This window comes from Mirounga leonina, unplaced genomic scaffold, assembly GCF_011800145.1.
Source record: "Mirounga leonina isolate KUSES-001 unplaced genomic scaffold, KU_Mleo_1.0 Mir_154, whole genome shotgun sequence".
Classification (NCBI taxonomy): domain Eukaryota; kingdom Metazoa; phylum Chordata; class Mammalia; order Carnivora; family Phocidae; genus Mirounga; species Mirounga leonina.
The window spans coordinates 37145654-37173297 of record NW_023270389.1 but is presented as its reverse complement, the minus strand read 5'-3'; the positions used below and the strand labels follow the sequence as shown (position 1 = coordinate 37173297).

The window sequence follows — 27644 nt, the reverse complement described above, 5'->3', positions numbered from 1 at the left end:
GAGGAAAAATCTACGGAGATTCCCAGCTACACCATAATAAAAGTGCTGAAAGTCAAAGACAAGGAGAAAATCTTGAAAGCAGGAAAAGAAAAACAACTAGTCACTTACAAAGGTTAAGATTAACAGTTGACTTCTCAGCAGAAACAGCGGAGGCTAGAAAACAAAATAACGTATTCAAACTGCTCAAAAACAAACAAAAAACCCCAAAAAACAAAACAAAAAAAACTGTCACCAAAAATCCTATATCCATCAAAGCTATCTTCCAAAAATTAAGGTGAAATAAAGACATTTCCAAATAAACAAAAACTGAGAGGCTACCCAGTCCGCCTTACAAGAAACACTGAAAGAATTCCATCAGGCTGAAAGCAAGTGACCACAGAAAGTAATTCAAATCCACACACAAAAAACAAATAACTTCAGTAAAGTTAATTATATAATTATAAAAGGCAGTATTAATAGTATTAATGCATATATTTTTTTTCTCTTAACTGATTCAAAAAACACTGTATAAAGTAATGTATATACAGATACATTTATATATATTTATATATACACTTACAGATATATATATACACACCTCCATACATACATTTATATATACATATATACATATTTATATATATAATATATATAACATATAATATATATAATATATAACATATATGTATATTATATATATATATATATATATATATATATATATAAAAATAAGATGTTAGGTCATTACCATATAGAAATGTAATACATTTGCCAATAACAGCACAAAGGAGGTAGGTGGGAGCAAACCTGTACTAGGTTAAAGAAATAACTACTGATGGTGAAGTAGTAACTACAACAATGTACTGTTGGGTCTGTAACATTAATAAATGTAACTGAATAACAATAATGCCTTAAAAAGGGGGAAAGGAAATAGAGGAATATAAAAGTAATGTGTCCGGGCACCTGGTGACTCAGTTGGTTAAGTGACTGCCTTCGGCTCAGGTCAGGATCCTGGAGTCCCGGGATCAAGTCCCGCATCGGGCTCCCTGCTCAGCGAGGAGCTTGCTCCTCCCTCTAACCCTCCCCCCTCTCATGTACTCTCTCTCTCTCTCATTCTTGCTCTCTCAAATAAATAAGTAAATAAATCTTTTAAAAAAATAAATAAAAGTAATGTTTCTATATCTCATTGGCACTGAGCTAATATAAATCTGAAGTTGATTCTATTAATATGTATATAAGCCCAAGAACAACCACTAAAAATAAACACAAAAAAATGTAGTAAAAAAAAAATCATTAAACAAACTTAAATGCTTCTTTGAAAAATATTCACCTAATAGTAAAGAAAGCAGAAAAGGAAGAATATAGCAAAAAAAGGACACAAGACGTAGAAAAAAGAAAAGTAAAATGGCAGGCATAAATCCAACTATATCAAAAAATAACATTAAATATAAATGGAATAAACAATCCAATCAAAAGGCAGAGATTTCATATATAATTAAAAAAGACCTAACAGTATGCTGTCTCCAAAATATAAGCCATGGATTCAAAGACACAGGTAGACTGAAAGTAAAATGATGGAAAGTGATATATCATGCAAATAAACACAAGAAGGCTAGAGTGGTATACTGGTATCAGATAAACAGATTTTAAAACAACAGAAAAAATTACAGAGATAATCATTTTATGATAAAAGGGTTAATTCATGAATAAGATGTGACAATTATAAAAATATGTGCACCAACTAAGAGTTCCAAAATATATGAAGCAAAAACAAAAGTGAAGAAAGAAATGTATAATTCAACAATAACAATTGGAGACTTCAATATCTGACTTTTAATAATGGATAGAACTAGACAGAAGATCAAGGAAATATAAGACAACACTATAAATCAACTAGACTTAAAAGACTTCTATAGAACACTACAGAATTTATATTTACTTTAGAATACTCACCCCAACATCAGCAGAATATATATTCTCACGTACACATGGAAGTCTCCAGGAGAGACCATATGCCAGGTCATAAAACCAACCTCAAAACAATTAAAAACAGAAATACTACAAAGTATGTCCTCGGACCATGGTAGAATGAAATTATAAATCAGTAACAGAAAACAAATTGGGAAACTCACAAATATGTAGAAATTAAACCATAGACACTCCTTAATAACGAATGTATCCAAGAAGGTGTCAAAGGAAACTCAGAAAATACTTTGAGACAAATGAAAATGAAGACACAACATACCAAAACATATGGGATGTAGCTAAAGCAGTTTAGAAGGGAATTTATAGCTGTAAATGCCTATAGAAGAACAAATAAAGATCTCAAATCAATAACCTAACTTTTGCAATTGCAAGTGATCCAGAATAGCCGAAACAATCTTGAAAAAGAAGAACAAAGTAGGAAGACTCATACTTCTCCATTTCAAAATGTACTACAAAATGACAGTAATCAAAACAGTGTGGTACTGATGAAACAACACAATATAGATCAGTGGAACAGAACTGAGAGCCCAGAAATAAAACCATGTACCAACTGATTTCAACAAGGGCCTCAAGATCATTTAATGGGGAAAGCATATTCTTTTTAACAAATATGCTAGGACATCTGAATAGCTACATGCAAAAGAATATATTTGAACTGTTACATCACATCCCATACAAAAATGAACTCAAAATGGGTCAAAGACCTAGGGCGCCTGGGTGGCTCAGTTGGTTAAGCGACTGCCTTCGGCTCAGGTCATGATCCTGGAGTCCCTGGATCGAGTCCCGCATCGGGCTCTCTGCTCGTCAGGGAGCCTGCTTCTCCCTCTGACCCTCCCCCCTCTCATGTGCTCTCTCTCTCTCTCATTATCTCTGTCTCAAATAAATAAATAAAATCTAAAAAAAAAAAAAATGGGTCAAAGACCTAAAAATGCAAGGGCTACCCTATGTAATTCTTAGAAGAAAACATAAAGGTAAACCTTAATGACCTCAGATTTGGGAAAGATTCTTAGCTATGACACCAAAAGCATGAGGAACAAGAAAAAAAAAGATTATTTGGACTTTTATCAAAACTAAAAACGTGCACTTCAAAGAATACCATTAAGAAAGTGAAAAGACAAAGGGACTTGTATTAAAATATATTAAAAATTATAATAATTAAAAATAAAAATTAAATTAAAAAATAATTTAAAATTTTTTTTTAAATTTTTGAAAAAGATTTTATTTATTTATTTGACAGAGAGAGACACAGCAAGAGAGGAAACACAAGCAGGGGGAGTGGGAGAGCGGAGATGCAGGCTTCCCGCAGATCAGGGAGCCCGATCCAGGGCTCGATCCCAGGACCCTGGGATCATGACCTGAGCCGAAGGCAGATGCTTAACGCCTGAGCCACCCAGGTGTCCCAAAAATTATTTGAAAAACTTGAAGACAATTCAATTAAAAATGGGCAAAGGATCTGAAGTGTCATTTCTACAAGGAAGATACACCAAAGACCAAAAAAGCACATTAAAAGATGCTTGACATCATTAGTCATTAGAGAAATGCAAATCATAACCACAAAAAGATCATACTTCATATCTATTAAGAGGACTATAATAAAAAAGTCAGAATAACAAGTGTTGTGGGGGTATGCGGAGATCATAACTGGTGGTGGGAATGTAAATGGTGTGGCTATGGTGGAAAACAGTGAGGCAGTTCCTCAAGCAATTAAACACATAATTACAGGGCGTCTGGGTGGCTTAGTCGGTTAAGCGTCTGCCGTCAGCTCAGGTCATGATCCCAGGGTTCCGGGATCAAGTCCCGCATTGGGCTCCCTGCTCAGCAGGGAGTCTGCCTTTTATAGCAACTTTATTCATAATAACCAAAAGGTAGAAACTCAAATGTCCATCAACTGATGCATGAACAAATAAAATGTGGTGCTAAAGCCATACAATGGATCATTACTCAGCCATAAAGAGAATGAAGTACTGAAACATCTACAACATGGATGAACCTTGAAAATATGCTAGATGAAAAGAAACCAGTGGTATAAAAGACTTACAAAAGACTATATATGATTCCATTCATATAAAATGTCCAGAACAGGGAAATCTATAGAGACAGAAAGTAGATTAGTGGTTGCTTAGGGAAGGGGATGGATGAGATAAGGAGTAATAGTTAAGTAGTATGGCATTTCTTTTTGAGATTATGAAAATGTTCTAAAATTGACTGTAGTAATGGTTGCACATTACCTGTACATATACTAAAAGCTACTGAACTGCATACTTTAAATGGGTGAATCATATGGTATATGAATTATATCTCAATAAAGCTGTTAAAAAATTTTAGTTCAGTCCTGGTCTCTAAAATATTTTCATATCAAATATGCAAAACATTAAAGTTTAAGGAATTAAAAGCAAGTAAAAGTTTAAAGATCAGTTGTGATTTATTTTATTATTTTTTTTATTTTTTTATTCTTATGTTAATAAAGATCAGTTGTGATTTAAAGGTCAAATGCCACTAACCAATAATCATAAAAACTTCATTCTACCACAAATGTATACACAACACATGCCTAGGATACCCCTGTTTTGTCTTTATGCCATCTATACTAATTTATATGGAACATGTAAATGAAAACACAAAAACCATCACATAAAAGGAGAAAGAATATTTTATCAATAGGGCTATATAGGGTGGGTTTTTAAAATTTTTTTTTTTTTTAAAGATTTATTCATTTGAGAGAGAGAATAGGAGAGCACGAGAGGGGGGAGGGTCAGAAGGAGAAGCAGACTCCCTGCTGAGCAGGGAGCCCAATGCAGGACTCGATCCTGGGACTCCAGGATCATGACCTGAGCCGAAGGCAGTCGCTTAACCAACTGAGCCACCCAGGCACCCTAGGGTTGGTTTTAATAACAGTTCACTGAATAAAATAGAATATATTCCATAAAGTAAGATAATTTGGAGTTTTCCCTTATAATGGGAGTTTTGCTGGTATGTTCTCAAATTCATGTTACCAGAAAATCTAGTTTATATTCATTTCTCTTAAGACCTCAAATACCAAATAGAAGAACAATGCAATTTTAATATATTATCATAAAACCTTTCTTTTCTTGCCCATTTTCATAAAAGTCAATATGATAAACTAAACTTAAGGATAACCAAATTATTTCAAATTGTTCATTGTTAACCCTCTATTTTAGATCTAAGAATAGTTTAAGGTATCAAGTATAATTTGTAACAGAAATAAATTTTATAGGTATAATTTTCCTTAATGGAAAAACCTGTCATATTTCCAATTACTGTTGCTCACATTTTTGAAATCTAAAGTAGGATCTTATATAGGATTCATGCTACAAATTATAGAACAAGCACCGTATCATAGCAACCCAGCAATACCACTACAGTGACACGCTGAGGATGCAATCCAAGATTCTAATTTAAGAAACTGGCACAGAATATAGGACATGTAGCTTTTTTTGGCAATACTCCTAGAACATTAATAACTAAGACTCTAAAATCAGCTTTTATTTGAAACTTTAGAGGATCAAACTATTATAAAGAAACAATAGAAACATTTATTAACAAATGATTCACAGGAAGGCAAACAGAACTTTGTTAAGGATTTATGATTTCATTAAAATTGAAAAATGGTTGGAAAAAACTAGAGGCATCACCTTTTAGGAAATATGAATACATGCATCCTACCAATTTGATATCATTATCAAATGATATACATTATCAAATGTATATCCTAATATACAAATATTGTTTTAAGAAAACTGCTAGAATACTATCTAAAACTTTAGAGAATATTTCTATGCTTTACTCCATTACTATTCAAATGTGAATACATCCACAACTATTGCATTATAGAAGAATAAGAAGGCACTGTTTGATTTTTATCTCAAAAAAATTAACTTTGTTATCTTTTGTCTTTGAAAACAACTTCTGATAAAGTAGAAAAGAACAAGAAATGAGGATGAGCTAATGGGGCTTGTTATATGAATTCCCTGGAATGTAGAAACTTGGACTTTTGGAAGTAGAATATTGAAAAACATGCTCTTGAGAGAGTACAGGCATATTAACTCATTTCATTGCACTTCACAGATACTGCATTTTTTACAAATTGAAAGTCTGTGGCAACCCTGCATTGAGTAAGTCTATCGGCACCATTTTTCCAACAGCATTTTCCAATAGCTCACTTCATGTCTGTGTCATATTTTGGTAATTCTTGGAATATTTCAAACTTTTTCATTATTTTATTTGTTATGGTGACTTATGATCAGTGATTACAACTTTCTGAAAGCTGATTAGCATTTTTTAGCAATAAAATATTTTTAAATTAAGGTAGGTACTTTTTTTTTTTTAGATATAATGCTATTGCACACTTAAAAGACTACAGTACAGTGTTAATATAACTTTTATATACACTGGGAAATCAAAAAATTCATTTGACTCACTTTATTGTGATATTTGCTTTATTGTGGTGGTCTGGAACCAAACCTGCAATATCTTTGAGATATGCCTATAAGTGGAATATCTGTGTCATCTGCTTAATTCAATGTTTTTTGGTTTCTTTTTTCTGTGTGATAAATTATGAAACACTGTTTTTGCTTAATTCAATTTGAATATAAAATGTTATTCATTAAATAAAACAGGTTTTTAGAAGCATTTTGTTTCTCATTTGGAATTTTTGGGGAACAAGAAGTATTAAACAAATCTTTACAGATCAATGCCTCTATAGCTATTTTCAGTTTTGATGACTGTGATGAAGTTCTATCTGGCAACTACTCCTCCCTGTGACTCCTAAGAAACACCTGCTACTGTGTTAAGGAAAGGGATTAACAACTTAACAAGGTTGTTCAAGTCTCTAGAACAGGCCCAAGGTCTACAAATACTCCCACTTCCCCCCATAGATGGGCTTCAGGGTGGTAGTGAATCCAAGAACCCTAAAATTATATATACAATATTGTATATGATATTTTCTGAGAAGATGATGCATTTCTTTAATCAGGTTTTCTAAGAGATCCATGTATAACCTCCCTAAAATTAAATATCAGTGTTCTTAGAAATTATTTCCTCTCCTTTTAATATAAGGAATTTTTTAATCAAGGTTTAAAGTAATTTGATTTAGTATTTCCACATATAAAAACTTTATTCAGAAACAAATCTAAATTAATTTTAATTTTTTCCTTTAAGAAGTATACTATTTCTAATATTCAATTAAAGTAAATAGTGGGTTACATGCAGAACATCATACATTATATGATCCCACTTAATGGGAAAGTATAGAAAGATACTCAAAATTTTAAGAGACGTTTCCTCTGGGGGTTTTTATTTTCTATCCTTGTAAGATTCTTTTTTGACTTGATTTTAACAGTGAAGTCTGTAAGTTTTTATAAAAATAATAAAACCACTATAAAGGAAATAGGGTAGTTAAGAATATGACATATCTTGGGCGCCTGGGTGGCTCAGTTGGTTAAGCGACTGCCTTCGGCTCAGGTCATGATCCTGGAGTCCCGGGATCGAGTCCCACATCGGGCTCCCTGCTTGGCGGGGAGTCTGCTTCTCCCTCTCCCACTCCCTGTTTGTGTTCCCTCTCTCGCTGTGTCTTTCTCTGTCAAATAAATAAATAAAATCTTTAAAAAAAAAAAAAAGAATATGACATATCTTACGGCATAGTCTTTAAGTGAGTTTATTTTAGAAAACCATGAAAACTGAAACTCACTCATGACTCACAGCAAGTATTGTATCCTAAAATAGTCATTCCTATTCCACAGAAGCTACTTTTCTAGACCTTAAAAAAAAAAAAAAGCAGTTCTCAAAATACCAAAATATGTTATGTGTAAGGTCATCCATGTGGTCGAAATTAAAAACAGGATATCAAAATATATGAAAGACCAAAATCAGTGCCTGGGTACTTGGTAGCTAGGTAAAATCTGGGTTATTTTTAAGTTTCCTAAATGAATGATAGAAATTTCCTCTGAAGGAAACATGACTATTAAAACTAAATGAAAAAAAAAACAAAAAAAAAAACTAAATGCCCCTTAAAAGGTGCATTGTTACATTTACTACTTTATTTCCATCTTGAATTCAAATTTGGGCTGGTTCATTCACTGGAAGGACAAACGTATGTGGAAAACTACTTAAGCAGATGACATCATCCAATTTATTTTTCTAGAGGTTTTATAGGAGAATAAAATCAGTAAAGCGACAGATTAATTAGCCCAACTGACTTTTATATCCAAGTCTTAGTTATTTTGCCTCAATTTATTTCCTACCTCAAATTGGGAAATAATGATCTGAAAGACTATGCTAATGTGGCCACAAACATAAGGGAGACTGAAATATACACAGCATTTCCAAAAGAGAGGCAAAAATAAGTAGAGTCTGATCAGTTCCTGATATTCCATAATAACTCATTAAAACTGCTAATTATAGATTATAACTTTAACTCCAAAACATAAATCTAGCTCTGACAAAAGTGCTGAGTGATTAAAAGTTCACTTCATCTTGTGTCTCAGTACTCATTCATGAAACAAATGTTAAATGTTCTCCAATGAAAATTTTACATTACTTAAAAAAGGGAGGAACAGTGCTAAAAGGAAGACACCAAAGAAGATCAATTATTTTTATACCAGCACAAGTTAAGAAATAAAAATCCTCTGCATTGAAGATTCTTAGAAAAATGTTCAATAGTGGTCTACTTGCCCAGGACCTAAAAGAAGTCAGTATCTTGACAAGGTTCAATTACTATTATTTCTCCTTTGTACTGTTAGGAAATAAGGTATTAATATTGCTTTAGTGCAGGCAATACACATCTTCAGTTTAATATTATAGAGGAAGAATCAAAAACCAACTGAAAAGATACTGAGCTACATATGACCTGCACAAACATATAACCTACCTGTTTTTGTTTCTTCATCAAAAAAATGCTAAATTTAGGGTTGTATGTAAACATTACGGGACTCAGTTATAAGTCAGTATAAAATTGTGAATCACTGCATGACACAAAATGGTGCTTTTCTTTAAGTCAATCTAATAGTTTTTGCTTCATTATTTCATTCAATAAATAAAACGACCAAGAACTGATTACCTAAATACTGGGGAAGAAGATACAGATCTCAGTCTTGGAGCACTCAACTTACACTCTAAAGGCAGAAAACAAGTAAGTAACTCTAACCTTACTCATGCACTTCTCCCAACGTATTTTGTGATGTCCCTCATACATACACCATCTGGTAGACACAGACATTCCACTGAATAGTGAATAGATAATCCCAATTTGGCCAGAAGACCAAGGAGCCAACATCACAAACTATGACCATTTTCTAAAAGGCAAACTTGAAAATCTTCTAATTAATGTTTAGAAGTCATAGAAATTACCAAATGGGTACTCCATGGTTCATGCTTCCAAAAGAAATCTATTTGATATTCTTACTTGGGTTTCCAAAAGACATCTCAAACTTCAAATTTCCAAAATTCAATTCTGGATTTTCCCTCTATATCTGGTTCCTTCTTTAATGTATTCCTTCTCAGTGGTGGTAGACCTACCCACTCAGTGGTCCAAGCTAAAGCACCGGAAAATCACCCTTGATTCCTACCTTCCTTCTCCACCTCCCCTCAAATAATTAACAAGTCCTATCTAAGATATATCCCAAATACATCTTTCTTTCCATTTCAACTACTACCACCCCTAGCCCAAGTCATGCCATGTCTCACCTTGCCCTAATAAAATAATCTCCTAATTGGTCCTCCTCCTAAAAATCTTGTTCTGCTACAATCCATTCTGCACCTGACAGCTAATGATGAATTTTTTTTCTAATTGTCAAGCTTCCTGAAAGAGATGTCCATACTTACAGACTTGACTTTAACAATTTCCATTCATTCCTCACTTTACAGAAATTTCAAGTCTATCAATCCTCAGAAATGCCTCTCAAGTCACCAATGTTAGACTACCAAACCCATGGAAACTTTTCAGCTCTTATTTAACTTGTCAACAGCTCCTTTCAATGTTACTAGTTCTCCACCCTCATTTTTTTAAAAAAAGATTTATTTTTTGTGAGAGAGAAAGAAAAAGAAAGAATGTGCACACGCACAAGCAGGGGTGGGGGGAGGGGCAGAGGGAGAAGCAGACTCCCCGCTGACCAGGGAGCCTGATAAGGGACTCGAACCCAGGACCCTGGAATCATGACCTGAGCTGAAGGCAGACACTTAACCAACTGAGCCACCCAGGCACCCTTCACCCCCATTCTTAAAGATTCTCTTCCCTTCACTTCCTTGTCTCTCCTCTTACCTGTCTTCCTTTGGATTCCACTCAAGCTGTCTCTCTTGCCTTGAGATTACCCCCTTTCCTCTAATCATCATCTAAATGATGGTTCCTTCCATTTTCCCCCAAATCTGATCTTCCTCTCTTTTTCCCTTTCAGTAAATTGCTATCATGTCTCTAGTTGCCCGAGTTAGAAATCATCATTGGTTTCTCCCTGTCACCAAGTCTTGCCTTAGACGAGGCTACCTTCATCTCGTGTGAATTACTGTGCCAGCATCCTAACTAGTGCTCCTTACTCCCCCATCTCCCAATACACTCTTCATGCTACTATCAGGAGTAAACACATCGGGCGCCTGGGTGGCTTAGTCATTAAGCGTCTGCCTTCGGCTCAGGTCACTATCTCGGGGTCCTGGGATCGAGGCCCGCATCGGGCTCCCTGCTCGGCGGGAAGCCTGCTTCTCCCTCTCCCACTCCCCTTGCTTGTGTCCCCTCTCTTGCTGTGTCTCTGTCAAATAAATAAATAAAATCTTAAAAAAAAAAAAGGAGTAAACGTAGCACATAGCATCAAGACTATGCTATAGACCCTAATTGTTGCTTCAGTCTCTTCTCTGATCAGTTCTCTATTACAATATCCTTTATCACAGCCACACAGACTGCTGGCAGGTCCACAAATATGCTACACTCATTCACCTCTGGGCTGCTCATATTGCCCATTAGTTGGACCTCTCAGACCCCATCTGTCTTGGCTGAACACCTCTTTAAGGTCTCAGTGTACCTGTTGCTTTCTTCAGGAAACTTTCCCTGATTTCTCTCCTTACATACCAAAACCAGATTGGGTCCCCCATACACTACCCTAGCCACTTACTGCTTACTCTTATCATAAAACATGACAGTAATTGAAACAGCCTTACATGTCTAAATTCCCCACCAAACTACAAGCTCCTGAAGACATTTAATTTTTTAAAAATTCATCATTTTATTCGCTTTATTAAGTAAAGCTTTAATCTCTAAATTTTAAGCACTATGAACACCAACGAGAGGAAAATATTTCTGTACCAGATTTTGAAAGCAAAGTATTATCTAGTTTTAACAGCAGGCAAACAAAATTTTTCCTCTGGCCAATTAAAAGAATGATAGTGTTAAGTTTTTTGTTTGTTTGTTTGTTTTAAAGCAGATACAGGGGCACCTGGATGGCTCAGTTGGTTAAGCATCTGACGCCTGGTTTTGGCTCAGGTCATGGTCTCAGGTGGTGGGATCAAACCCTGCATCATAGCTCCTCGCTTAGCAGGGAATCTGCTTGGAATTCTCTCTCCCTATGTCTCTCCCCCCACTCTCTGTCTCTCTCTCAAATAATTTTTTTTTAAAAGGCAGATACATATTCCTACAGAAATTATATTTTATTTATGGCTTCAATAGATGTTTATCATTAGGATAGTCTGTCTGAAACACTCCGTTTTGCTAAATCAAAATTCAGAGTTTACAACAAAAACTGTCTCATCTTTTTTACTTTATTAATTTAAAGGCATGGAATTAACAATGTGTTTAAATAATCACTAACTTGTGATAACAGCTGTAATTCTAGATTAACTTTTAGGATTGAGTGTGAAACAAAGGCAAAACCACTTAAAAGAGAAAATGTGTAATTTCTGAAGCCATATTTAAAATTTGATACTTCTGAACTACAAGTTTTAAGTCCAGTCATTAAAAAATTCTTGTTTCAGACATTTAACCCTTTTTTAGGTACTGCCCATACAGTTCATTCATTAACAAAGCAAAATCTGAGAAAACATCTAGGAGCTTAAAAACCCCGTATTTTCTCCCTACATTAAAGAAAGCTTCTCTGATGAAATGACAAGCAAGAACAAGAGTGAAATGGATTCCCAGTGAAGGCTAAACTACAATGACTTCTGTGGTCCCATTCACCACCAGAAGGCTCAACTAGATATAACATCATGGTAAGGTTATAGTAGCTGCAATTAGCATCACCATTCCAGTAGGAGGAGTGTGTTCCCAAGAAATCCCTTGCCTTCAGTGTCCAAGTTAGAAATAGGTTCTCTGAATTTTATGTGAGCCTATCATATTCAGCAAATTACTCCTCCAAAAATCATAATGTGTTTCTTTAGAATTCCTGATCCAAATTGCAGGATCTCTAAAATTCACCAATACTCATTCAAAAAGCCCACATAAACAAATTCCTTCAGGGAAGACTTCAAACAGATACACATAAAAAGTAAATTTGAAACTGCTTATTAGTCAATATCCTGCTCAGACAAGTAGAGTTTATTTTGCATAAACCTACTCTGTCATGTAAAACTCTTTCAGCAAATCATTTAGGTTCCTTGTTACACAATAATGCATTAAAAGTAATTATATATTTAAAATGTGTTCCTTTCATCTCCTTCAAGGACATCCTTATAAAGATTGCAACTCAAATTTAGAAATTACTGCAAACTAATTATTTGAGTTCATTTAATGTTTGTAGACACATGTCCAGGTTGGGAGTCAACCCAGTACTATTTTTTTCCACACAAACGTTACACACACCTTTCCTAGCAAGAAATCTATCAATAATATTACATGTCGCTTAAACCAGTCATTTGCAAAGCATAAATACAAGAGGAAACAAGCTTTCGTTTTAAACCTACATTTACTATTTACTGTCATGGTATCAAAAGCCCAGAATTTATTTACTTAAAAACCCTGAACTAGACTTAGGCACAAATACATTAAAATAAAAAAGAAGAGAACCAATCTGCTGATAGATAGCATCAAACATCACTGAACAAACGTCACTGAAAGAAGCACCATCATCAATAACTGGGTGGGGGAAGGGGTGTTAAGGGAAGACAGTCAAAAGACAACAGGTAATTTCTTCGACAAAACAGTTGTTCTAACTACATAATTACATTTACTATGCACAGAATGCTGTATTTGGTACCACAATGGGGTATGAAAACACAGATGACTTCTGCTTTCAAATTCTTTCATTCTGGAGAGAGAACATCACTCCCTAAACAAATGAACACTGATTCAAAACAAGAAATCAACAAATACAAGTCTTATTCAAATTGGATAGCAGAAAGGCCAAAACCAAAATAGGAACATGAAATATAAGTGGTACCAGGTCCTTGATGCTTTACCTTCAATAAAAAGCTGTAATCAAGATTAAGATGATAGAAGTAAAAATATTGTGCAAAAAAATTTCTTGTTGCCGAATAAGAAGGCATGACCAAAAATAGTTATATTCAAGAATAGTTCATTTGCTTAATACCTAATATTCAACACATACACTAGTAATATTAGTTCTAAATCTTAAAGAAGCAGAACAATGCTTTTAGTGTATAGCAAATATTAGTTTTATACTCCAAAATTATTGGAATCACCATGTTGCCCTGAATGATGGAATTAAAAACCCTCTATATGTTCTCACTTTCATTTTACTCACTCACAGCTCTAAAATCAGAGAAAAGAAAAACAGACCACAGTTGAGTTTTAATTATGATAACTACAGAAAAGTCCTATAGAATCAGCTCATCATACCTAAAACTCCAGAATCTAACTAACATCCCTTCAGGAAAGCATCTGATTAGCCACAGGGGGCAGCAAAGTTAAGAGAGTGAAAAGTAAATAGCAGGAGGTGAAGTGAGGGCAGGAAATGTTAATAGGCTGGGTAATGAGCCATGAGTATCAGAGAGAAAAGGACAAAGTCTCAATTAATGAATTAAATCAACAGACAGATAATGCTAAATTACTGATTCTCAACCCTGGCTGCACATTAGAATCACCCTGGGAGCTTTTAAAAATACAAATGCCTGTATCATACCTTAGGCCAATTAATTTAGAATCTCTTGAGGGTGGGCCTCGGCATTGATATTTTTTAAAGCTTTCCTCCAAGTGTACAGCCACAGCTGAGAACCAGAGTGCTAAACACAAAAATAAAAATAAGCTAGTCTCCATTACCAGCTTTTTACAATTTAAAAAGTTAAATTTCAAAAATAAAGCACAAAAACCTATTTCCCAAATATATTATTTTTGTTGATAAACTTGTCTTTCTCATCCCAAGAGGTTCAAAAACTCATTAAGAACTAATTCATCTTTGTGATTTTATCAAGGAAAAATGTGATTCTTATAAATAAAAATGATTAAACTGATGCAGAAAGACAACTCAAGTTTACTATTTACAGGATAGCGCTCTATCCCAAGGATCACACTATTTTAACTAAATACATTTTACTGCACTATCACTTTATTCAATTAGACACTTCATACAATAATTCCAAAATTCAATTAAGGATCAGAGGAGGTAATAAAATTGGGGGGAAAAAGAAATTTGACCCTAAATAGGAATTCTGAAGATGTTAAATTAAACTTAATTAGAGGAGCACCTGGGTGGCTCAGCCGTTAAGCGTCTGCCTTCGGCTCAGGTCATGATCCCAGGGTCCTGGGATCAAGCCTCACATCGGGCTCCCTGCTCGGCGGGAAGCCTGCTTCTCCCTCTCCCACTCCCCCTGCTTCTGTTCCTGGTCTCGCTAACTCTCTCTGTCAAATAAATAAATAAAATCTTTAAAATAAATAAATAAATAAATAAACTTAATTAGAAAATTTTTCCTTCAGGTAGAGGCCAGCAATGGATATTATGTTATCAATTTCTCTAAGAAGTATATCCTAAAAAAAATTTATTAAAAAATAATCTTCCAGAAGAAATTTGACATTACTTTCAGAAAACACACCCTAAAATGACAAAAATGTGTTATATCCCTTTGCAAACATTTTTCTTGATATATTCAGATGAATTTCAACTCTCCTTTAGTGCCAACCCAACTACAAATAGGGATTTGGGGTTTAGAGAAATGCTATTAACTTTGAGAAGACCTATAAACCTTAAAAGTTGAGTTAGTAATGTTTCCCCCACCAAAAGAAAGTTAAGATAGTTAAGAAACTTCAGATCATGTCAGTGTTCTTGTTCCAGTTACCCTAAAAGACCACATACCTCAAGGGAAAAAAATTTTTTTTTCCTAAAGGTAAGCAAAGCACTTCAAATCAGCATCACTGTTACTGGCCTGGATACCTCCAGTGGGACCCAGTTTCTAAGAATATACCAACAAAGAATCTGAGTGATACTTAGGAGGTTCTTCACTTCCATCTCAAAGCCGGTTTCATTCTGTTCTTTGCCATTTACCGGCTGTCTCTTAGGAGAAATGCACAACTATACAATTCTACTGGTTAATTCAATTACTTTGCTTGGTAAAAATGTTCTACCTACAGCTTTTAATATTTTAAACAGTCTTAACTCTACCTTATTTCCACTTTCACACTGAAAAATGATATAGCTTCACCTTACTTCACATAAATCATATCTGAAAACTGGTTATAAATAAAATCATGCTTTAAGTACACTAGGAAGGTTTACTATTTACATGAATCCTTCATTAAAAAAATACTCAATCCGGACTTTCAAATATCAAAGAGAATGGGAGCTAACATTCTTTGCCTATTTTTAGATACTTTAATTACATTATTTCACTTAATCCCCACAATCCTGGGGAGATAGAAGGTATTATCCCCATTTTACAGATAAGGAAAACAACTCAGAAAGATTAAAAATTTACCTTTGACCCAGGATTAACCCCAATGACCCAACTCTATCACACTGGATCAAATTTTTATAAAATAGGTTAACAGCAAAAATACTGAAATCATTTGACCTGAGTACCTGTATCAGTTGCAACACCAGATAAATCATAGGCCTGAAACTAAGCTGTTTAAGCCTCAACTTTTTCATTAATAAAATGTGAATGATACTGGTTTCGCACAGAGTTGCTGGGATGACCCAATGAAATATAATGTTTGTAAAAACACACCGAGCTACGGCATGTCAGGCAACAGCATTACCTCAGTAGGCCTGAAAAAGCAAGGGATATCAGATTTAGGAATTACACCTCTTCAGACTTTCACTTATTATACACAATACTGTTTTATAATTAAAGTATGAAACAACTTGTAAATGCTAAGAATTATATAAATGTAAGGCATCTACTACTTTACCAAGTAAATCCTTCCTGAGACTTAAACAAAGTAAGTTAAAACAGGCTGAGAAACTTCCTATTGTATAGAACAGATTTTTTAATGTTAGAAGTTTCCTAACTGTTGGTTACTAGAGGAAAAATTTAAGGTAGAAAAATTAAGTCCTATACTAACCTAAATTTAAAAACAAAAAAATGGTTGATAAAATGCTTCTACTTTTATTTTTGAGTACCTAGTTCTCAGCGGGGAGCTTACAGAATTAACATAACAAGAAAATTTAAAACTGCTTTGAAAAAAAATTTTTTAAGCTATACAATGAGGCAGTTTAATTTTCAGGACCCACATGACAGTTTCTTGTTTTTAAAAAATCCTTTTAACAAGTCTTTTTTATTAAACCCTTTCTATAACAAAATAGTTTCCTCTGAACATTTTCCCTATTAAAATCCTGCAACCTACTTACTAAATGATTTTGCACAAATAAACTTCTTATAGAGGAAAAAGTTGGATTATTTTGTTAATACCTACCCATAGTATGCTTTGAGAAAAATAGCTGGCACCTTTCCAGTTTAGATCCATGTGGACAAAGTGTAACATAAGCAGGTTAGTATAAACACTTGAAAGATCTTGGTTGCCCACAAATATCTGAATCTCTCCACAGGAAGATTATATTTCAGAGCAGGAAGAAAAATTCTCTTTCATACACATACTAAAGGGCTTTCCACTGGTTTTTGTTAAGACCACAAATGGAAAAAACTACTACAGACAGAAAAAGCACACAACTCTGTGGTATCAAGTACACTGCCAAAGTACCATGTGAAGCAACTGAATTTTTTTCAAAAAGCACTTTTCAAGCATTTTGGCATTTGGAGTACAAGTAGCTCTTATTAGTAGGCGATCCAAGAAGGGTCTTATTTCCACAACTAAATTTGCATAAATTTATCTTGAATACTTAACCTTCCTTTTAAAGAATACTGTATTTTCATGTTAAATATACAGAATTAATCTAAAGTTCCAATTTTATTTTTTCCGTACTAGTGACCAAATACTATAAATAAAACATTCAATGACACCTTCAACTTGTTGAACTATGCACCATGTAATTTAGAGGATTACTGACTCTGCATATTTTTGTCAAGCTTTTAAAAACTGTATTAAAGCTGCATCTCCTAGCTTGATCTACTAATGAAGTTTAATATGCAATTATTTTTATTAAATAAAAGTAAATATATTAATAAGGATAACAGTACTAAGGATCCACAATACCTTACTAAAAAGCAAATTTAATAAATATGAAAAACGCTAGCAGCAAACCTTCAATTATAAACAATTTCACAATTTAATGAAAAAAAATCAATGATATAAAAACATTTTCATTAAATTTACACTTTGAAATCCATGAATAGCAATCCAATGTCCTAATAGGTAAGATGATATTCTTTTATAGCTATGACATCACTCAAGAATTAAAATCTTGGCAATGCCTACCATTGTGGTTTACCATTGACTATGATATGTAAATTTTAACCATTTTTGCATGCTGAACAACAAATGATAATGCAGCAACACAAGCTACACATATCTTAAAACCTTCTTTCAAAAGCTAGTTGGATTCTGGCTGTGGGATGTCCTTGATTAAAAGCACCCCATGAGGCAGGGCAGTATAGGGTCTGAATGGGGTTCCAAATCTATTGTAGGTCAACTGCGATTTGATCCGGGGTTTTCTTTAGACGCCTAGCCAAACTAAGGCTGGATTCGTAAGTCCAAAGAAAAATCACAGCCAGATTATACTTGAAGGAGATGAAATGGATTGAAAAATCTGAACATGTACCTATTTTAGTAAGGGATCTTTAATTTCCTGGCCTTGCAAACCAGATAATCTAGATTTCTAACAGGTTTTTTTTGGTATAAGAATTGTTTAAAGTGTCTAGGAGCATTATCATCTTGTTCCAAGACGATTTCTATCTCATAAAAAGCGAAGACATGAAAATTATGAAATTAAAAGAGTAATGCACAAAGAATAAACTAGACCACCAGGAAACATTTTATTAAAAATCCTCTAAACCTCGTGGGAAAAGTAAGTGAGCCAAAAGAAGTGCCAAGTTCTCCTGTAAAGCATTAGGCACGGATACGAATTTGAATTACCGTACAAACCTACATAGTCCCTGGAATCCCTGCTTCGCGAACTAAGTTCCTATCCCACTGCAAAGCAACACTATTAACTCTACTTCTCCAAATTTACCGTGTATATCTTCTCAGGCAATAAAGTATTTTAAGTCTTTCTATTCTTTGAGTTAACTATACCATTTAAACATAACGACCCAGTAAATAAGACTACACTACTCAGATTTTTACGCCTGTTCCTTTATAAATAAATCTGAAGACAAGCTAACTCCTAACCGTTGTTTGCGTTAGGATTGCAAACAGATACCGGTCTGTGTGACAACTGGGAACAATCAATGGGAAGGGGAGGTGAGGAAAGGGTGAGTGAGAGCAGACGCTGGGTAACTGGGAAAGTAAAGGAATAATTCAAAGTGTCTGAAAAGCGGAGGAGGGCCTCGGGGAAGTACAGGTCCGAAGGTAGGGCAGGTAGTTAAAGCCGGGCAGGGAAAGACAAGCCCAGAGCAAGAGGGAAGAACTACCTGGCAGGGCGCAGGAGGAGAGTTGCAATCGCAAGGGCAGGTGAGCGAGCGCGCAGGTGGGGATGGGGGCTGGCATCCTCTAGGATGGGAAGCGTTCAGGTGAATCGGGGAGAAGAAAAGCAGCAAAACTCTGAAGAGCAGACCTGTTTGATTCGGGCGGGGGCGGGGGGAGGCAACGTGGGAAACACGACCCAACTACAAGCCCCAGCGCGGCAGAAGGAAAGCCCGGGAGGAAATGGCTCTGGAGGCGCGGGGGCGAGCCCCTGCGCTCTCCCCCGGGGCCGCACCCTCGGAGGTTACCTTTCAGCTGGGGCAAGGGGTGCAGCTCCGCCTGGCTGCCCTGGCTGCGGAACTGCGACGAGCCCTGGGAGCGCTTCTGCCTCTGCGCCTTGCGCACCGATTTCCGGGTGAAGCCGTCCACTTTCTCCGAGGCCGAGATGGCGGCGCTGGCAGCCCCCACCGGCGGCGACGACGACGACATCGCCGCGGCCCTGGCGCTTGGCAGCTCCGGCTGCTGCGTGCACGGAACGGGCAGCGGCAGGAGGAGGAGGCGGGGGAGAGGCGCCGACAGCTCGCGCCCCTCCGCCTCGTCCCCCCGGCCGCGCCGCCCTCCCGCTCCCGGGCGCCGCCGAGCTTCTCCTCGCTGCCCGCCGCCGCCTCACGGCCACATCTCAGTGCCGGGGATTCCGGGTCCCCGCCGCGCGGCCACCTCCCGGGGCTGACGGAGGCAAGGGCGGGGGCGAAGGGGGGTGAAGAAGTTGTTGACTTCGGGCGCGGAGGGCGGGTGGAAAAGAGCCTGAAGTTTGGACAACTGAGGCGAGGGCGCGGGGGTGCGGACGCCAAGTGCGCCTCTCTTCTCTTCAGCCCAGTTCGCTGGCCGGCCGGCCGGCCCCTCAGTGTCCGCTGCCAGCACAGCCCGCCCTGCTAGGAGCCTCCTCCCGAGGCGCTGCCATCGCGGGTCCCCTCCGAGTCGCCGCCGCGGTGCCCGCTCTTCCCTGTCAGCGCCGGACCCTCATCTCCCGGGGCGGTTACCCGCCGCCCCGGCTCTGGGCGCGCACACACTCGCTCCTCACAGCGTCTAGCGGTCCGAGCCCCCTCCCCCACGCGCCCTTCCGCCGCCCCCGGAGAACCCCCAGCGAGCGACCGCTACAACTTGAGAAGGTGGAGGGTGCACGCGGGGGGGTGGGTAGTGTGTGTGCGTGTGCGCGCGCGCTAGGGCGCGCGGCCCGGGGGAGGGGCCGCGCGAGGGGTGGGGAAGGAGGAGATTGACTGACAACTTCCGCAGGGTCCCGCCAGCCTCTCCGACGTTCGGGAGAGAGTAGGAGGTGGGAAAACATGCCAGTTCTCTCAGCCAATCGCAGGGCTAAGCGGCAGGAACGGGGTGAGGCGTGGCCTCCTACACGGTCTATTAAGCTGAGAGGTTAGGCTGAGAAATGGGGCGAGGTTGTGTGACCGACTTCTGCCACAGCCAATCGTAAGTGAGGACGGCAAGCGGTGCGCCGCTACGTCACAACAGCGCGATGAATTCTTCTGGTAGAGAGGGGAAGTGCCCCGCCACCGGCAAGCGGATTTGCACGCCTGCGCAACAGCTCCAGGCTCTAATTGCTCTTCTGACAGCCTATGAGAAGACCAGAAGACTAGAGTGGGTAGTTTGGAGAGCAAAATGAAGGCCCTTTCCCGTCCCTGTCCCCTCAGTTGGCCAATGAGGAACTGAAGCGACTGATGGGGCTTGAGGTCTGGGACGGGAAAGAGCGCCAGGTGTTACATCACTAAAATGGGTGGAGCAGAAGTCTGGTTTGGGAAAAGAGCGGTTGGATTGACGGGCGAAGGGGCCCTGGGGAAGGCGAGAAAGTAAGTCCGCCCATTTGGAGTTGGGCACTGGATTCCTGGGCGGGCCTTGGAACCTCCACTGGTCCTAAACCGCGTAATTAGTAGTTGCGGAATAAATTGGTAGCTCTTGAGTGGTTCAGGCACCGTGGTTCCGACAACTGTTTTCGCGCCTAGTGTGGGCAGTCTAGCATCTATTGCTTCAAAGAGTTCTCCGTATCCACACCATCCTAGAAGAGGTTTCTCGTGCCCAAGTTAGTATCCCACTAATTTTCACCCCTTCTTCAGCCAGAGGCCTTCGGCTTCTCCAACAGAACGAGTACAGATTCGATGATCAGTGGCTTGTGGATTCGGGGGCTTGCCATTTACTCTCACTGTGATCTCTTCCTTGGAGATCACAAACTTCTTAAGGACAGGGACTCGTTATCTGTGTGTGTGTGTGTGTGTGCGCGCGCACGTGCCGCGGGGTGGGGCGGGGCTTTGCGTATCATGTTTAATAAAAATAAGTGAGTTGATTTGTATGAGAAATAAGCAAAAGGGAACCAAATGTTCTCTCTCTATTATAAGACTATTACAAGACTCTCACTACCCAATTAGTACTAAGCGAAATTCATAAATTGATTTGTCATTTACGTAAAAATTGATAAACCTTTGCAGAGTGGAAGAAGTTTTAAAAAAAATTAAGCCTAGAAAAATTTAAAAATTAAATAAGTAAGCACAACAGTGTCTGCCTTTGGCTTAGTGGTTTTGCGCTGGTGGGCCCAAACCATTCCTTTTCCCAGGAGCTCCAGACATTTTCCTTTCCACTTGATAAAAATAGGTGCCATATGTTTAAGCAAAAGTACCTGTGCATATGTACAGAAGATTTCAACTTTGGGAGAAAGTTGGATTCTAGATCCAGGACCAAACCAATTACCTCAAAACATCTTCCTCAAATTCAAGAGTGGTGAAACTGTATACAGTTCTCCCAGTCAAGGAGGTTCAAACCTCAGCAGCAGCTTTGACAATCCAGTCAAGCTCCAGACCATATTGAATCTACCTTCGAAAACGTTCAGTCCAGGCCCTCTCACAATTTGCAGTCAACCCCCAAATATACTTCAGGGCTTTGAACTTCACTGCCAGATCAGTCTTTTAAAACTCCATTTGTTGCAGTCAACCCCCAAATATACTTCAGGGCTTTGAACTTCACTGCCAGATCAGTCTTTTAAAACTCCATTTGTACCTTATTCACGTTTGAAGAACTACCCAGTACCTACAGAATAGAGTCCAAATTCAAGGCTGTCCTCAAGCTAACTCCTACCTGTTTTCAAGGCATAAACCACACCATGTCCCTACACAAACTTTCAGGTCAGACACATCATTCCACATACTGATCACCTAAAAGTAGTTGTACTCCCTTAACCCTCTGTCTTTACTCTTCCAACATCTTGAAATAATCCTTTTTCTCTATCTGGTTGAAACCTATCTTTTCTTCAAACCCCAACTCGATCCCTATCTTTTATGAAGCCATTTATGATAATCTGGCCAGAAGTGATGTCTCCCTTCTTTACATTGCCAAAGCATTTATTGTCTACATCACCAACATGGCCTGTCATCACACACCATTGGAGATGGCACTATGCTCTTCCTCCCCTGAAAGTTTATAAACACCAAGAGATCAAGAACTTAGTCTTTCTATACCTTCGTATCCCCTACCAAGCACAAGATAGACCTACAGTACATAACCTAGTTTTTAGTTCTCAAGAGCAGGGTTTCTGAAAGTGTGGTCATTTGATCACCTGCATCAGAATTCTCTGAGGTGCTTATTTAAAATGCAGATTCCGGGGTGCCTGGGTGGCTCAGTTGGTTAAGTGTTCCTCCAACTCTTGATTTTGGCTCAGGTCATGATCTCACACTCCTGTGTTGGGCTCCTCACTCAGCAGGGAGTCAGCTTCTCTTCTTCTCCCTTGTCCCTTTCTATGATCTATCTCTGTCCCTCCCCCCACGCATGCATGCTCTCTCTCTCTCATATATATATATAAAATCTTAAAAAATAAGATAAAATAAAATGTAGATTCGTGGACCTGATCCCAGACATACAGAACAAGAACCTATGGGAAAAGCCCTGAGAAATGCATCTTTAATAAGCTCCCTAGATCATTCTTATGCACACAAATGTTTGAAACTACTATTCTCTGGATATTACTTTAAAAGATTGTAAATGACTAGAAGTCAGAGGTAGTACAATTAATAACAAAGAGAATTTAATAGGCTAAGAAGGTAGAATAAATAGCAGAAAACAAACCAGTGGAGTAAAGCTAAAATTCATACAGGAATATGATAATGGATACTGGAAAATAGATAACAGAAACAAGTTGTTGAGAGACGTGGAACCAGCAAAGCTATCTAGGCTTTCTGAAATGGCCCCTTGGGGAAGAATTTTGAGCACAATTTTAAAGAGTGAGTCAAAACCTGAAAAGAGAAAAGGATGTCATTCCAGATTCAAGTCACCAAACATCTTGGGGGAGGTGGGAAGAACAATAGCCCAAGAATCAAAAGGCCTGACTTTCTTACTTACCAGTAGTATGATCCTGCCAAGTCACTCACTCTCTCAAGAGCCTTGGTTTCCACATGTGTACATAAGGAAAAAAGTTAAGTGAACAGCCTTCCTTACGGGGTTGGCATGAGTTTTAAATGTGACACATGAAAGAAAATACTGGGGAAAGCGGAAGCTATACACATGATAATTTTATACACATAAGATTTTTCATGCACTGTCATAAGTAAATAAGGTATCTGGGACCTAAACAGAGATTTGGTCACTAAGAATCATCTATCAGGAAACTGCAATTGCAGTACTAATCTATAGGTGCCTTTGATGCAGGAAGACTGTTGACAATGATTCCATGCCATAGATCTCTTACCTCTTCCCATCTATGAAGACCCTTGCTAAACAGTGATTCAGAGGCCAAGGCTTCATCACTGGCAAATTCTTTGGATTGGTTTGTCCTCACATGACGTGATTTCCTCAGTCCATAAACATAAGTACACTTACTGATCTCATTCTTTTATTCATAATGCCTAGCTCGCTGAGGAAAATGAGTAATTCATGAAACAACAACATCCACAAAAGCAAAATCATGGTCTTTTAATAGTTTTAAGGAGTGCATCAAAGACAGTGTTCTTTCCAAATCACTGTGAAATTCACTAAAACATATCCAAGTGAGGTTTTAGCTATCAACATTCTCTTTCTTTAAGAGCCATGATTCCTAAACCATGCTCTAACAGAACACCAGACAAATGTGCTTTATCTGCAGAATCAAATAGTGGAGGGATTTTCCAAATTTACAAAAGTAAAGTTTGTCCTATATATTTTTCTTAAAAATTTGATTCTCACTACCACTTTATTAGAACCTAAATCAAGATAGTATCTGATTTGTCATAAAATGTTGATTTTTAATACTTCACTTTTTATGTAAATACACTCATTATTTAAAATTTAAAAGGAGTAAAAGGGTCAGAAAAAGTCTCACTCCCATCCCTGTCTCCCAACATCCAGTTCCCCTCCTCAGAGGCAACCAATGCTATCAGATTCTTACATGTGCTTCTTCCAGATATGTAATATGTTTACTTCCTTAAGATTTCATAAATTCACATTTTAAGAAGCTCTACCAGACACTCATGATTTGTAGGTATTTCACACTGCTCCAGACTTCAGTGAACCTTCTAGAATTCTTACAGTTTTATGCATATCCATTCATTCATTCATTATTTTATTCATTAATTCACTCACGTAACAGATATTTATATTTGCATGCTCTGCATCAACAGAATTAGAAAGTTGAAGGAATCTCAACAGCTGATCAGTACAGGTTTGGTGAAGTTGGTACCTGACTCTAGGTAGACCAAGAAGGTCCTTCTTATGTGCCTCAAACTGGTTCAAATTGGAAAGTCCTCTTTTAAAATATATCTTATGGGAGACTTCTGTTTCTATGTACAATGATATCTTCTGACTACTAACTTACTATGCAAGTTGTCAAAGCTTATTAAAATTTGGTTTTTGTAAACTAAACTCAGCACTTTCCTAGATTTTTTCAAGGACTCTAATAATTCTGTGTTGTCTTTCTGGCCCTTGTGCAGGCCCATGTGCTCATTGAGATGATTGGAATTCCTGCAATTTTCAGGAAGGGTCCTTCATTAACAGGGCAAGGTCAGTTGTGGTTTTCAATTGCCACCACTTTTGCCTTTTAATTATAAATTGTTTCTAGTCAAGCTTATCATTTTTAAATCAGTTCACTCTAGTCTATTGTACAGGCTATTGTGTTGGTCAACCAGGAGCTTAGACAAGGTCAGTGGCAGTAGAGATGGGTTAGATTGGAGATTTATCTTATGGAGTATATAGGACTTGCAGAAGGTATTATTAATCCCCCCAAACATGGTGGTATCCTTACATGTTATGATTACCATGGAATCTCTCTTCCATAGCTGTGAGGTCTTTTGCTCCATTTAAGCAGGCTATAATCATAAATGTCTGAAAACTTCTGGTGTACCCAATCCTTTACCTATATAAGTAACCAGGATATAATTTGAAGGGGCTCAGCTCATGCCATATCCTCTTGTCCTTGCAGAGTGGGACTAAAAAGCCTGACGTTGGCAGACTCTCCACACTTTAATTCAACTCTGAAAGCATTTTTCAAGTGCCTGCTAGGTGCCAGGCAATATGCCAGACAGTAGGAATGGAAAGATAAATAAAGCATGGGCCTTACAATTTAGTGAGGAGGGGCAACATAAATAAGTAATCAAAGACTACATTGTAAGTGTTCCTTATGGCGTTGTGTGAAAACAGTGGAAAGAAGATCAGAGTTTGGTTTAGGAGGGGGGAACCAGAGAAAATTTAAGAGAAAAAGTAATGCTTGAAGTGAGTCTTGAAACAAAATAGTTTTCATATGGATAAGACCAAAAAAAAAAAAAAAAAGAATACCTACTATTCAAGAAATTAGCTTCCCCGCATTTCTTTTTCACTAAGAAGGTTTTCATATCTCAGTCAACGAATTTACTTATTTCACACAGTATGTTACCAAGAAAACATTCCATTGCAACAGAATCAACTATACCACACCTTGTGTCAGAATTTGACCTGGAGGTGGATAAAGAAAAAGCAGAGATTGAATTCAACATATGACTTTCCTCTGGATATATTTTGCAAAGCAGTGATTATAAAAATACTATATGGTTTCTTAATATTCCACACATGTGTGGATTTTATATAAATCTATAAGTGGTCTTCCCTTTCTATCCACCTAAGAGGAGCATCTAGGTTTTGAGGCAGTTCCTATCTTAAAATATCTAGCTCCTACATGTCAACAATGTGTTTTCTCTTATTGGCTTGCTGTTTGGGCTCCCACTTGCAAAAACAACCAATTTGGAAAATCCAGTAAATTGATCTTATTTCTTCAATATCAGGTTGTGTCTATGGTTCGAAGAAGCAGTATTAGTAGTATGGGATTTTCAGTTATTATTGAACTAGAAATGCTCCAATGTTTTCAGATCCTAAGTTTTGACTTCTATACCAAAGGATATAGCTTAAAAAAAAAAAAAAAGCCTGTCTGTGGCTGTGTATAAATGGAGTCACCACCATAAATTTAACACCTACTACATAGTAGGCACCATTCATTTGAAGAATCCAGCAGAAAGAGATCAAACAAGATCCTCTCTGAAAGTCTCTCTTATCTGTATGACACTCCTCTCTGATACCCTGATAATTTGGTCCCAGTGACTCTTGTCATGTTCAGGAGCAACTTTTTATATTCTTCCATCTCTGGGGGTCCCTATTCTTCTTTTGTAAAAATCACTGAAAATTCAAGCTCTTTTTATTCACTCTATACAAAGGCATTCTCACACACACACAAAATTATACCAAATGGATTGGTCTATCACTACAGTAAGATTGCCTAGCACTGTAACAATTTAGTATATGTGGAACTATGAAGTCCCATTACCAAGAAAGAAAACGGGATTATTAAGAGATATAATGGTGCTCAGTATTTCCTATTCATTCATTCAAACAATATCCATTAACTTCCTATAATGTGTCTGTCTGTTCCAGGTGGTTAGAGAATGAGACAAAGTCTGCCTGCATGGAGCTCACTGTCAGTGGGGAAAGCTCATATTAATTGATGTTCACCTATGAAAACAAAGCAGGGAATAGGCACCAGAAGAAACACCATGTAATTGCACACACAGATGCATATAGCTGTTTAGCTAACCAACAGCATGACCAACTGGTCCTGGTTTACTAGGGACTTTCCAAGTTCTAGCACTGAAAGTCCTTTGTCCTAGGAGCCCCCTAAGTCCTGGGTAAACCAGGACAGTTGGTCACCCTATAAACCAAACAAGCAATGATATCTATTTATTAGGCCTATTATGAGCAAGGCCCATGGCTAAATATTGTGGTCTCAACCCTAAGGGAGCATGAGCTCTTGGGGGAAGAGATGAGGCATGTGTCCAGGAAAAGATGACTTCTCATTGAGGACAATATTTGATGAGAGCTGAGACAATAAATTCTTGAGGAGCTCACAGGTGGTATTTGTGTTGAGGTGGAGGAGATGGGGTTTAAGCTGGAAGATTGGGCATGATTACATAAATAAACGAAAGAGAGTGGCAGCATTTAGAAAGAATCTAATTGAAATGTCTGAACTGGAAATAAAGCATGCCAGGGACAATGTCTCCCTCCTGCAGAGCTGCATTGACTCGTTCAAGAACAACTGATGAAGGACACGAATGTGAAAGAAAGCCAGCATCACTTGCACTTAAATCATCACCACAGAAGATTTATTACCTTTGACTTTAGTTTAAAATTATGTGAATAAATATTTTGATTTCTAAAAATCTTAAAAAAAGAAAGAAAGAAAGAAAGAAAGAAAGAAAGAAAGAAAGAAAGAAAGAAAGAAAGAAAGAAAGAA

The 27644-nt window shown here is 37.6% G+C and overlaps 1 protein-coding gene across 3 annotated transcripts in view; it reads right to left on the bottom strand.

Moving 5' to 3' along the window:
- Nucleotides 1-19988, bottom strand: part of PPP2R5A (protein phosphatase 2 regulatory subunit B'alpha) — a 72665-nt gene extending 52677 nt beyond the window's left edge. Inside the window, exon 1 of one of the 3 annotated variants that reach the window (XM_035010499.1) lies at nt 19177-19988. In XM_035010499.1, the coding sequence (XP_034866390.1) occupies nt 19177-19357 (181 nt within the window). In that variant the 5' untranslated portion in view covers nt 19358-19988. Of the gene's footprint in view, nt 1-16762; nt 16782-18876; nt 18968-19176 lie in introns of those variants that run through there. The other 2 variants (XM_035010500.1, XM_035010502.1) reach the window with 2 other exon arrangements.
- Between the last annotated feature and the right edge of the window lie 7656 nt (nt 19989-27644).